Source organism: Scedosporium apiospermum (assembly GCF_000732125.1).
Source record: "Scedosporium apiospermum strain IHEM 14462 chromosome Unknown SEQ_SAPIO_0022, whole genome shotgun sequence".
NCBI classification, from domain to species: Eukaryota; Fungi; Ascomycota; class Sordariomycetes; order Microascales; family Microascaceae; genus Scedosporium; species Scedosporium apiospermum.
In genome coordinates this window covers 676,915-690,869 of record NW_015971723.1, presented here as the reverse complement: position 1 = coordinate 690,869, position 13,955 = coordinate 676,915, and the positions used below count along the sequence as shown (strand labels likewise).

General features: G+C 49.9%; 1 protein-coding gene across 1 annotated transcript; it reads right to left on the bottom strand.

Moving 5' to 3' along the window:
* Positions 1-10,287: 10,287 nt before the first annotated feature.
* Positions 10,288-12,649, bottom strand: SAPIO_CDS0482 (uncharacterized protein; the record flags this gene model as incomplete). Its single annotated transcript, XM_016783251.1, has 2 exons — positions 10,288-10,850; positions 10,981-12,649. 2 exons carry the CDS (start codon positions 12,647-12,649, stop codon positions 10,288-10,290), a joined length of 2,232 nt encoding a protein of 743 aa, XP_016646451.1.
* Positions 12,650-13,955: the final 1,306 nt, after the last annotated feature.

The following is a 13,955-nucleotide window of genomic DNA, read 5'->3' as shown; positions in this document are numbered from 1 at the left end:
CGGATTGACGACAATAATAATAAAAGCAGTAATAGTAATAACGCGGCGACGAATACCGGCCTGGTGGGCGAGAATTAAAATAGACAGAGCCCACTCTCAAAGGATCCGATGGGCCGAAAGCACAAGAAGGGGGTCGGGGCGTTTAACGAATATGGTGTAATTACACAATGCTTCGACTGTTTTTTCGCTTATATCCGCATCTAGGAAAATGACGGTTGGTGAGGAGGGTGAAAGGGTGAAGAACCTGTTGGTGATGGGCCGGAGAGGAGAGCTGTGTTGTTCAAGGCGGCGGCGGTGTTGGTCGTGAGTGGAGTGAGGGAGGAAAGCTGCGAATGGAGAGGAGAGAGGTACTTGTGTACCAGTACCAGTACCAGGGCGTAGTAAGATCAAGTCCGACTGGGCAAAAATCGACCTGGTTATGAGCTGATGGGGTCTCTTGCCTTTCTGGATATCAATCTCCCGCGCTCTACCGCCAGTGTTCGTGTTCCCCCTCGTTCGTTTCCTGGGAGTGACACCCAGATAACAACCGAGTGTACCGTTGGGAAAAGGCAATCGCGTGAACCGAAAGCCTCAACTCGCTGTACTTGGCTGAGCAATATAAAAAATAGAGCTCTGGCGAGCAGGGACAGGGCAATGTGAACTCAGTAAGATGGAAAGTTCATTAGCACAGCATTGCGAGCCCAGGCACTGCCATCGACCTGAGGATTTGTTTTCCCCTATCCACCCAGAAAAAAAAAGTTCAAAAGGAAAAACCACACTTAGAGCGAGAGAGTAGGAAACGACAAGGAAGGTAGAAAAAAATGTTTGTCAGCACTAGAGGGGGCGCCAGAAGAACCAGAGGAAAGCGAGATTCATTGATCGATGGTGGAGGGAGAGAGAGTCGACGTTAACAACACAATGGGAGTCTTGTCGCGGCGTCCTCCGTAGCGCCATGGACATCAGTACCTGGACTAGTAGGGCTAATGCGGTGGACACACACTACTCTGGATGAGGTACGAGAGGAGTGTAGTGTCGTGTAGTGTCGTGTAGTAGTAAGGCAGTGTACATAGTCTGTCTCCACGACGTACAGTATCTGGGGGCACGGAATACGAGTTGAAGAAAGGGGAGGGACACAGCACAGAGGACTTGAGGAATGAGACTGCCCAGATTGGCTTCCTCATGCGTTGGATTGGGCCTAACTCAAGACACCAAGACCCCATTTCTGCATGTACGAAGCCCTATCGGTGTACCCCTTCACTGAGAAATGTGTACCAGCAGTGTATCATTGATGGAGACACTGTCCTCAACCCTCCACCTAGGGAATGTCGGCAGGTTCAAGGACTTGGCGACGACAATACGCCGTTACGTGAGAATAGTGGGGATTGATGTAAGTCAGGTATTCGCGGATATGGACCTCTCTCAGGAAAGGTCTTGCTGCATTTCGATCTCGATCGCTTCCAGTACGAGCAAGGCAAGTGCAATTCGAGGAAACTGCAATTCACAGATAACAGGGTCATGTGCGTGCCGAGGGAAAGAGGGAGACAGCCCAAACCCAAAGCTAGACCGGGGGCGATTGTGTGCTTGAAGCAAAGTACCCATTCTGATGCAAGTGCTAGGGAGACAAATTCGGGGACAGTTACCAAAAGGAACGAAGCCCCATGGTAAAGAGAAGGGTAAAATACTACTTGAGGTACACCAAGTGGTACGGTACCGGCCCAGCATTTCCTGGGCGTGAGCTATGGTACCCTTAAGGTAGATTTGGAGTTCCCAGGTGTACTTACATCTGGAGGAGGAGCAACTTGACAAAAGTTCCCTCGTCTAATTATCCAGACCAGGCAAGCCAATATGGGGCCCCTTCCCCCGTGCCCAGTGCCCACCACACCTAACCCGCCCGCGTTTTCATCACTACTGCTGCTTTGGTCCTGATTGATCCTTCGTCTGCGCTGCGGCTGCGTTTCTTTTTTACAAAGTACTGACATTTTATTTTCCTGGCAAGGGAACCAAATCGCATCTCCTGCGATCCTTTATCAAATTCCAATCAAAAAAAAAATCCGAGCGCTCAACCCCAAAACTTAAAAGCAGAAAGCAGTGATGCACAAAAGCTTGGTTCCTCCCTACTTCGTAGTCAGCCCTGCCAAGGAGCTTGTTCTACGAGCGTTTTTGTTTTTCTCGGCGGCGCCGCTGACAACAAAGCGTCAAGCCACAAAATGCGCCTCTTACGGGTTTCTTCGGTTTGGGGACTGGTTTTCGGCCGAGCTGAGTCCCAAGCTCGGGGCAGGGCTTCTCTGGTGTTCTGCCAGGGGCATTGAATCCCGCCGTTTCCTTCTAAACTACGAAGTAGTTTAAACAGATTAAAGGGGTGCTTGGGGTATAATGAACTAAAGAGAGCTATACCATTAAGTACTTCCTACCAAATATGGATACGAAAAGCTGGTATTGTTATTACTATCAGAAGTCAGAAAAGAGAGGGTGAAAAAGGCGGATGCAAGGAAAGGACATGGAGGGGGATGCATCGTTACATTTCAAGACCAGGCGTCTGGTTGACGAATGGGAGGGCTTCCTTGAGTGGCGTCCGAATGCACCGAGCGGGCGCTACTTGTGTATTTGACCGAGAAGAGTTGTGGGGAAAAACTGGGGGTAAAATACATTGTAGAGTACCTGACGACTTGGCACAAGCCTACATGGAGCCAAGGAGCGAAGGAACGATGGGAGGGGGACCAATTTTCGGATCCGTCGTTCGTTCTTCGGCTTCAGCACAGGCGGCTAGAGCCTACAAAGACAACACCAATCCATCGGAGTAACAATAATTACTGAACCTACCTCAAGAAGATCTACAGTGCTAGTGTACGCCAGATTGATCGATCGTTCCTTCAAATGCCCCATAGTACCCAGACCAACGGTGCCCTCAAATACTCCAACAGCCGGCTATCGCCACTGTTCCGTCATAAGGGTCCAGAGGAGAAGACGATGGACGGATCCGAACGACTGAAGTATCGTCAAAGCAACAGTGTAGTGCAGATACAGAAGTGGGTGAGATCTGCAATAATAGTACCCCAATTGAATGCTACACAGCGTATTCCATATCTTGCTTGCCTAATAGTTCATACCTCATCACCGGTTTCCCCCACGTACGCAACGATGCTTAATACTGCAAACCCAATAAACAGGATATATTACATACATCCCAATACCGCCTCCTCGGCTTCGCCAAATTCGAGACGAAAGCCGTCGGTGACAGGAGCGGCTCACGCAAGTATTATAGATGGCTGCCACAAGCGGAAGAGAGTCCTTCCCAGTCACTTCCAGCCGGGGCGGCCCCATCTCATCTCTCAAAATGGAGTCATTCGATGCCAGAATGGAGTCCGAGCTAGAGCACGACATCGCTCTGGGGTCGTACAAGTATTCCATCATCTGCCAAGTGCATCTGACATGCGGAGAAAACGACCCATATTACTTCGTACGAAGTATACTATCCCTTGGTTCAATCTATTCAATGTAATAGCAGATCCTGAAGAAGGGCTGGACTAATAAGAGAGAGGAGAGTTGTAACCCGGTAAGCAAGAGAATCCAACACCCATTTTGACACTTATTGAGGACCACTGAACAGGAGGGCTCAGGGCGGTCGTGTCGTTTCTGTGTCGATGAAGGGAAAGAAGAAAACAACGGCGATCTGCTGCAAGGGCTACTACGTCGTATGTACTCCCTTACAGTATCAACAAGGACTTTTTCTCGAATTCGTATCTCATCTCTCCAGCGAGCGATAAGCCCACGCGCCCGAGGGATGTAAGTAGGTACACTACAACCCTGCTATCATCTTATCGAATCGTGCCCGTTCAATAATATGAAGCAGTTCATGAGACAGGGACATCGAGGGCAGAATTCGCGATAATACTCGCTTTGACCATTAACTCAGCTTGCTATCATGAATAAAAAAGTTCCCATCTTCTCCTTCGGGCACTACACTAGGATCTAACCTTGAGATGACCAGTGAGGATGCAGACCAGTGACAAAGCACAAGTGTGGCGGGTTCCAAGAGGCCCGGAGATTACGACGAAGAAATCCATTTCTCCTTCCCCCCACTCTGGCACTCACCACCAGTCCAGCGCTAACGCTAACATAGCGTGCTTTCTCCTCTTTTTTTTTTCTTTTCTTTTTTCCTTTCTTTTTTCCTCTGCAGAAGCCGAAGGAGAAAAAAGAATGAGGCAACTTGCAGAAAGAGGGTTGCCATCCTCCCTTTCGAACCACCTCCTTCTCGAAACGGCAGGTCCTCGGATGATCGTTCTAGCGCGAAAGCACCACCACGCATTCGGGAGAGCGACGCCTGGGTTCCCCTGGGGTTTCCTGGGTTCCCTGTGTCTGTCCCGTCCACCCCCCCCCCCTTTCCACAGCCACAATGAATGCATGCCTTGACTGTGCTCTTTGCAGTTTCACGCGTGTTAGGGTCGTGAACTCCTCAGTGAGGTGTTTAGTGTTTGGAAGGTGATGGCGAACGAGACCCTCCCTCCTCATTTCCCTTTTTCCCACTCCTCCATCATTCTCAAGCCAAACCTCCTGCAGTCCAAGTCTGGAAAGTATCAATGATTACTTTGGACGCACGTCTCACCGCAATCCCAAGCCCCTTTTGTCGATCAACGCCTCGTCGCCTCCCTGTCAGCGCAAAACGCATTCTATTCAGCACCACGCCTCGTGTCGATCAGCCCCCATCGGTCAGTACACCAATCACGGTTAGAGCGACTTTGCTGAACTCTCTTTTCCATTTGATGAGAAGGGCCATTCTAATCTTCTTCCCGAAGTACCTTTGAATGCGGGAAGCAGTGTGGATCCCACCTGATATGTAGTGTCGTGTACACAAGACAGACCAAGTCTGTTCGCACAATTGGAGTATTTTAATGGGGAAATTTAAAGCCTATTATCTATCACATGCTGCGATTCGATTTCAAGGGTCCTTTTCTTTACTTAATTTCTAGACACTGATGCGCAACCTTGTCTCAATCGTGAACCCGCCAGGTCGGTGCGCTCCAGCCTGGCCAAAAGCCATCTCCGGACCTTGAGCAATCCCAATATGGAAGGAGATGCTCCGGCTTGAAACATCGTAGAGCTTGAAAGGGAGACAATGGACTCGCAACGACGGTTAAAACTGAAGAGGGAAAAAGGTCAACAGTCCTGAAGGTGGAGTTCCGATTCCGCGAAAAACATGTCTTCATCTCGGTGAAGCCAATAAAAGCAACAGCAATAATGTATTTCGGGTCATATTGACGTTGAAGGAAAAAAGCAAGGCCGGGAAGGCATTGGCAAATGTCTCGGTGCATGCTACGAAGTAAAAGACATGGGGATCGGTCCCGGATGAGTAGAAAATAGAAGCAAGACTTTTTGATGAACCCGATTGGAGTAAAAGGAACGAGGAGCCGAAATCTTGTGAGAGGAGATGGATAATAAATATCTGAAACTCTGCCCGGATCTAGCTGATGATGTCATCTCAAGTCTCGGAGAGAAGCGATAGACCACCGAGACGGGATGCAGGCATGAAGACGTCGTTGATGACCCCGGACATAAGAGCTGGAACATCTGATCCAAGCCTTGTCTCTGCAATTTACATATCTGTATAAAGGTAAAGATGAAGCGTGAACGAGAGAATAAGAAAAAAAGAAAAAGAAATCCAAGTTAAAATAATAACGTCTGTTTCACGAGACAAAAGTAGATGGATACCAAGACGAGAGGAGGAAGGAAGAAAAAAAAAAAAAGAGAAAAAAAATGTAGCATTGCTAGGTTTCGATCCTAGGCCCCCTGGGTTATGAGCCCAGTGCTCTACCCCTGAGCTACAATGCTTCGAAGTTGAGCTGTCTTTCTTTTAGCTCGTTGAGGACTCATTTGCTTCATCTGCTATATAAATGATAATGTGTGGGGCGTGATCTAAACAGATTTTCCCTTGTGGTGCTCGTCCTGAATATGCCGCATCATGGCATCATGGCGTTTTTGGTGAGAAATGAGTCACACGAGGCGAGGCAAAAAAAGGTCCGATGAGGTCAAATTTGTGGCAGTGGCTGCGGCAAAAGTGGTCTTAGTGGAGGGCCTCACCCGCCTCGGATGACCTAGGCTGATTTGAGCCTCATTTTTTATCCCACCTTTTTTGGATAATGCTACAAACATGGATGGGCTTCAATTCTTCCGATCTCCTCCGAGTCGGCAGAGATTCGACGATCTGCTGTTTTAAACTCCGAATCGCAATGGTACCCTCGATCCGGCATCAGAGTTCAACATCTCTTGCGGTGCCTCATTCAAAAGCGCCGACCTGAACAAGTCGGATTCATCCTATTCTGCAATGATGCTGGCAAATGAAGTCGCGACATCATACAGCCGCCCGTATCACCATTCTTAGAGGTTGAATCAAGTGTAATTAGATATAGATACGTGACACTTCACTGAAAATGCGGCAGTGGTGATGAAGGTTTGGCATCTTCTATCGGGTATTCTCTATTGGGTATCACTTTTTAGTATCTCTTTTTGGGATCTGAAGAAGCCTTTTCAACACTTCGATGCCTCCTGATCCCTTCGATCTCGGATGAATCCGACGTTTCGAACCAGAGGGACCCTTAGCGCCTCGAGTATCTCGTTTCACCACTGGACATCCTTGGAACCGACAGTCAATCGCTGCCACTTCACCAGAGGCTGCCCTTCCTTGCCGTATTTGTCCAAGGCTTAACAGTCCTCGTCTAGGTCTTCAGCTAGTTGTTCGCGCGTCAGATTCGCAAATTCGGCTTGTGTTATGGGGTGAGTAGAGGAGGACCGGTCGCGATGGTGGAAGTGTACGTTCGGGCAATCCGGATCGAGTCTACCACCATCTCGCAGCCCAACAAGGCAGGCCTGCGTGCAATACTAAGTGGGCTTCCCAATCGGCCACGGTTCTTGACATGTTTTCCCCTCAGGAGGTGGAGCTAGTCGAGGGATATGTTGAGACGATGTAAGCGCAGCCTGGCTCCCTGGCTACTATGTCCCTCGCTAGCCAGCCCTATCTCTGAATACGCAACAGACCACACCTCAAGTTCAGCCAGCGCGCCCAGCTTCCACTTCTGCGTCAGTGGCGGTGCGTCCAGTGCAGCAATGTCATCGTCGACACTAACGCCACCGCTGTACGCCGCATATAGCCAACGCCTTCTACCGTCCCTATTTCTTTTCGAGGAACAGCCAGGTGGTAATAGAGAGTCCGCGGATCGTCTGCGTCCAGGTACAGAAGGATCAGTGCCTAGCCCGACGTCACAAAGCAGTACTGGAGTCCAAAGTCGATCATGTAGGGGAATGCCTGGACCAGTACTTGCGTCGTAGCTCTCTTCGCCGTGACAGCGGCTTTTATATCCTCATCTTGGCTCATACGGTTGCCATGCAGTTCGCGAATCACATCACGAAAAAGGCCGTCTTCCTACGTGTTAGTCAGGGCCGTCTTAATGGTACCGGCACGGAGCTTATGTGCGGCTTTGTACTCGATGACGAAAATAGGTGTTTGCGACTTGCCGTTGTCAGTGCGGAAGCACCACCGGTCGGGATACAGCTTGGGCCGAGTTGGCGAAGAATTTCGGTTTGCGCCGTCACCGAGAGCCCGGACCTGGCTCTTCGTGTCGCTAGCCTCCACTGCCTGCATGGCTGGAACATACGCGGTAGAAATGGGGGGCCCTGCTCTTCTTCCGCCAGTACGAAGAGAAGCCCAAAAGGGCTGTTACGGAAGTTGACCCGGAGAGGGAGCTCCCGAGCTTCTCTCTCGACCACTTCAGTTTGTGCTGCGGGTTTCTGCTGGAGTTTGCTTTGCCCGGCTAAATATTGTTTCATGACCTTGTGGACACGGCTCTCGACGGCGACGAACTGGAAGTCCTTGACGTCATCCTCTCCCGCCGCCGGATCATCGGAGAGGAGATCTTGTTTGGAGTCCACGGATGTGGACGACGGAAAGCATTTCTAATCCTCAAAGGGACAAGAATGAAGAGAAATCAGTTGGTTCAACCTGCTTCTGGAGTTTAATGCGGCTTCGTTCACTCTCTTTAAAGCGCAGCAACAACTATTCATATAACTCTTGATAGTCAACTGCGTTACCCGTGTGATGAAGGTCTTCCGGGATAAAACATGACATAGTAAAGGTTTCGCAGCTACTGACTACAGCGACTTTGTAGGATCCCATTTGTCATTTGGCTTTCTTCGTTGAGTTATCTTTAATTTGAACTTTTTGGGAGGAGGACTCTCTTAAGAAGGATGAAGTAGAGGAATGGGTGATTGCCTGCCTGGGGGAGCATGAGTATCACAGCACTGCAGAACCAGTTGTGGAAATGATGTTTATTGATCTGTAGAGAGTAGAAGAGGGAAGAAAGGTAAGCTAGTTCTAGCTGCTGGCTGTGGGAATAGATTATTCCAGCAGGTAGGCCACATGTGGCCACCACAGCCAGCATCACAGGAAGGTCCGACCTATCCCCACATCATCCATCTGTTTGGACCGTGACAATGAGCTTGATTGCTCTTCATAAACAACATTGAAGTGGTAGTTAGAGGCACCATTTACCCATATTTATACCGACCAAGCTCTACTTTATAAATAAAGATATGTAAAGTATAGAAAGAATACCTAACACTTTCAATTACAGAACTGAGAGGCACCTTCTAAAGGGGTTGAGGCGAATTCAAATGAACCTTCTGGCAATATACATAAGCCACCAACCTCGAGGCTCCATAGGCTTTCATCCTATAAGGAGCTGGGAGGTATCTTATCAGTTTCTTAGCAGAAGATGAAACAGAAGGATCTGACTAGATAGAAGTCTCTCTCTCTATTTCCTTCTCCTTCTCCTTCTCCTTCTCCTTCTCCTTCTCCTTCTTCTTCTTCTTCTTCTTCTTCTTCTTATTGTTATTGTTATTGTTGTTGTTGGGGAAGGCCCGGAAGCGGGAGGGTGCAGCTTCGCGTTAGCCTTGATCAAGGCAGAAAGCCCCGAGTTTCTATAAAGTAAGAGAACATCTAGAAAGATAGAAGATAGGATAAACATTGCCTCTTAAAACCATACAATAGCTTGAGCTGCAGCTTCTTCCGAAGCAAACCAGGATTTTCTAATCCATCCGCTCTCACCTTCTCAATAGGGAAACGCCTAGCATCACTAAAGAGGAAGCTCCAGGCGGATTGATGATCGAAGCTTCCTCTGACTACTTGTACAATAGATATCTTAATAATACAGGATAGGAAGACGCCCTCGAGCTTTGAGCTTAGCCCAGGACCCCAGGAGGCAATCCCACCTCGAACATCACTCCGTCATGCACATCGCAACAATGAATACACACTCGAGCTCCTCCAGCATGGTCAGCACTTGGTCACAGAAAACCTCATGTTGCATTGATCGATCTACCGCTACTCAACTACAAGTACACAGTCCCTCCAACTACCTCTCTCCTCATTACCCCAATACCGCCTCCCTCAATCATATCAATTGGTGATTCCAAGTCCTCATAAAAGCTCAAATCGGCTTCTTCTTGTTTTTGTTTCTTTCTTTACGTTCTCTCTAATGTTACATGGGTTTCTAAAAAAAGAAAAAAAGAAGAAGAAGAAGTCTATATCCCAGCTATGTACAGCTCCAAAATTGCCATATCAGACATGTGTGAAAACGGAGTAAAACGAAGAGCAGAAGACAGGTAGAAGAGAAAAGAAGGGGGTAGCGAATGACGACAAAAAGAACACGAGACGCTCGAAACCCGGACCTGCGCCTCGAAATGCTTTCAAAAATCTTAAAGTTTTCTCTTCTTCTGAAATGATAAAAAAACTGAAGATAGAAGATAAAGGAGGAAAGATAAAGAAAAAGAGGAGGAGGAGGGAGAAGAAGAAGAAGAGGGAATGAAGAACAGAAAAGAAAAGAAGTTCTGTATTGTACATGTTAACGAAAGGGTCGAAGGAAGAAGAACTGCACCGTTTCCATCAAGATCGGGCTCATCATCCCTGAAGAGGATATCCTGGCACCACATCAACAATTAGTTGTGCGAGCTCATCTCATTCTACCTAGTTCCTGATTCTGTAAGTGGATATATCTCTGACAGCCTGTTCTCTAGAGTGGTGCACTTCATGCCTGGTGGGAAAAATGTTGCTCAACGCGAAGAGAAAAAAAAAAAAAAATAAAGGGAAAAAAGTGAGACGAAAAAGAAAAGGTAGCGAAAGAGTAGAAACTTGTCCCGGATATAGACATCGGGGGGCGGTGTAAGGGTATAAATGAAGAAGAGAATAAAATTCCGCCGCCGCCGCCAAGACGTCCCGAGATAAAGACCGTATATAGGGTCTAGAGCCGTAAAGGGTTTTCATTATGAAACCTCCTCGGCCTTTTCCTCCTCCCGAAATTCGAGGCCGTCGGGAAGATCAATAGCCCCGGTGACCCACTCCGAACTAGCGACCTTGTCGATAGTCCACCGGCTCCGCGCACGCTTGAGGAGGCCTTCGGTAATTTCCATGGCACCGAGGAGGTTCTTCTTCTTAAACTTGGCGAAATCGGCGTCGTGTTCACCGTCATCACCGCCGTACTCGACCCATCTCCACTCGACACGCGCGATGCGATGGCTCGTCCTACTGCGCATGCGGTGCGCGTCGCTCATGTTCGGCGTAGGGTCAAAGGGCAGTCGCGCCTCGAGAAGCGCGTAGAGGAGAACACCGAGAGACCAGGCGTCGGTAGCCCGGCCGTCGTACGGTTGCCCCATGATGACTTCGGGCGCGGCATAGTCGTCGGACCCGCACCGCGTCTCGAGTTTCTCGTCCTCGGCGATCCGTCTTGAAAGGCCGAGGTCGGTAAGCGTAATGACGGAATGGGGGTACTTTGTCCAGTCGACAGTGGGATCAGCAAGCTCTGCAGCCGGCATATTGACAAGCACATCTAAGAACACCCCAGTTAGCTTCCAAGTTCATACTAATGGCTGGTTTTTTTTTTTTTTTTTTTTTTTTTTTTTTTTTTTTTGGGGGGGGGGGGAATGAAAAAGAAATGGATTAAAGCTGCTGAAACTCACTCTCCAGTTTTATGTCGCGGTGGACAATTAGCTGCTTGTGGAGATACGAAACTGCGCCAATCAACTCGGCAAACATCCTCCTCATTAGAGAAGGAACGAGGAGCTCGCGGTGACCCGTAGCGACATCGAACAAATCCCCACCGGGGCAGTAGCTGAGCACGAGGAGAGCGCGCGTCGGTTCAATGCTCCAGGCCTTGAGGTGGACTAGAGACGGGTGGCTGATACTCTTCATGATCTCGAGCTCGCGCTTTAAGCTCATCTCGATGCGATCCTCACTCGCGCCGCCGCGGGGGCCATGCTCGCACACCTTGACAGCGACGAGCGTCTTGCGGTCAGGATCCACGGTCGGGGTAGGCGCGCCGGAGTCTTCCATGGTGGCTCCGTCGAGATAATAAGTGTCATCGTCAGTTCCCATCTGACTCGTGGCAAGGATCACTCGACTAAAGGTTCCCTGGCCCAAGAATCTGACAGCTTTCCACCGACGCGTCTTGCCGTCGACGCGATCTCTCGCCTTGAAAATTTCGGGTTCTTCGCGCCTTTTCCTTACAATCGCGATTCCTTCACTCGTCTCGGCATCTTTGGATGATTCGCTTGGGGGCGGTGTCGGGGGTTTCGCAACAGTTGGAGTAATACCACGGGCCTCGGCAAGATGTACTTCCCTGCGCAGATGGGGCTCGGCGGATTCGATCTCGTCAGGTGTCATATGTGATCCAGATACGGTGCCATGCCTCTTAGGTATTAACAACGGGTCCGGTACGTATAAGCTTATGCTTCGACCGCGGGTGTGATGGGGTTTCTTAAGAGTTCCGTCGCTGCCTCCCAACCCCGGACCACCGGTTGGCATTGCCACATCGGTCATGGCTAGGTTCGGGGGGCGGTTCTCGGAGGCGCCGTCATTTCTGTTGTTGGGTAACGCATCATCGTCGCAGACATATCCGGGACTCGCCGTCAAGCGGGAATCAGAGCTAGGCATACTATTTCGAGACGGAGGACTGCTGCCGAGTTTCCGCCAGGGACCGGGGGAATGTTGGGATAGAAGCGGCGACGGCAACGGTGTCACGTCTCCTAACGCCGCTATTATAGGGCTAGCTACTCTCGAGCTGGCCCCGGAAGCGCTGCCGAGACTACTAGAGAGGGGTCTCTTGATACTGGGCGTTCTCGACACAGGTGCGAGACTGGAATTAGAAGTCTTGTGTTGCAAGGACCTGCCTACGGAGAGACGCCGTCGGCTGTCACCCGAACCTGACCGCGTGGGTTGGGGGATATCCACAGCACCGTGGAAACGGGAGAAGCTAGACGTAGAGCCAGTCGGTGTGGTGGGTTGGTGGGTGCGAGACGAGTAGTGTCCGGAGGTGGTACCCGAACTAAGATCGACTGGGGCCGGGGGAGAAGGGGCAGTCGTCGAGGAGCGGAATTGAGGATTCGAAGGGTGGTAGGTATTCGAAGGTTCTACATGGGCGTCGGTTATGCGTTCGGGAGAGGATATAGGAGAGGCTTCGAAAGAGGTTCGCAGAGGGGTGGCATGTCGAGGCGCATGTCCGAAGGACGAGGTGTCTACATGGAGAGGCTTAGGAGAGGGCGAAGGCGAGGAAATAGAGGAAGAAATACCGTTGGGGCGTTGAAGAGCATGGCCGTCGGATTTCGAGTCTCGAGGAGGCAAATCGGTCATATTCAGAGGTTGAGGAGATGAGGTGAGGTTCGAGAGGAAGTCGGAGAAAGGAGGTGGTGAATCCGAGATTAAGTTCCTGAGATGCGCAGGGTGGGGTGTCTAGTGTGTATGGTGCGTTGTGTGCTGCGGGTGCGGGAACGGGCGTGTGGAGGACAGGACGAGACTCCAAGGAGACACGACCTGGTAAGGAAGAGAGGGTGCACACAGTTCTCGATTTGGGGGTGGTGAGGTCACAGGTTTGAATGCGACTAGGGGTGTGTGTGTTGGTGGGGTTCTTCAGGCGAAACACGGCGGGCGGCGGCGCTGACTACCGCGTAGCTAAACTCCTACCAACCAGCTGTGGTCGCACGTGCTGGCCTCAACTGGACGAAATTGGCAGGATTGTCAGTATTATCTGTCTTGAACAAAGGAGAGTGGCGCTCGGTGGGAATGGAAGGCAAGGCCGGGAATTCGAAGACTAAAGGAAAAAAAAAAAAAGGCGTCACACCCACGCAAGGCGGATGGTCGCGGGTAGAGGCTTCAGAGGGAAAGAAAAAAAGAAGAGGGGAAGAAAATAAAATAAAATAAAATAAAAATCAGATCGAGGTGGGCGGGCGGGCGAGTGCTTAATCAAAGAGGAGAAAATAGGCCAAATGAATCCAACGAGAGTTCAATGAGAAAGCGGATTCGCTCTTCTGGGGCAGCAAAAGAAAAAGCCGCCCCAGCGCCCTGCATGGAAATTGTGGAGAAAAAGAACTCACAGCGACTTTGATTCAGCCTGACGTTTGCAGCTCCCTCCCGTCCCTTCTTTTGAGCTTGTTTCCTTATCGATCCTTTCGTTATCTATGTAAAGTCCGAAGTAGGTATGAGATGAATGGCGCAAGACCCTTGTGTTCGAGAATTCCTTGGTGGCTTCTTTCTTGGAATCGAGGGTCGAGAGTCTAGTGAGACTCAGGCGATGGCGGCTTGGTGTCGCGGAATGGACATAGACTAATCAATTGTTTTCGCAAAGGGAGAAGGGAAAGTAGGATCACAGCAAGGATATGCGAGGGTGTGGATATGTGTATGTATGCCTGTGTTGTATGTGTAACTGTAACGGCAAATAGAGGACACAACAGGGACTGGACAGTGACTGTTGTAGTCCAATGCCCCGTCCAGTGAGATGTATTTTAGCCTCGAACAAGACAGAGAGTTAATAATAATACGCTGATGCAGGTAAAGCAAGCAAGTGACGGCTTGCAGGAAAATGCAGGCGAGCAAGCTTAGTTGTGGCTGATTTCGAGCACAGGCAATGGTCAAAGTCGGAGGGAAGATCAAAATCAATTGA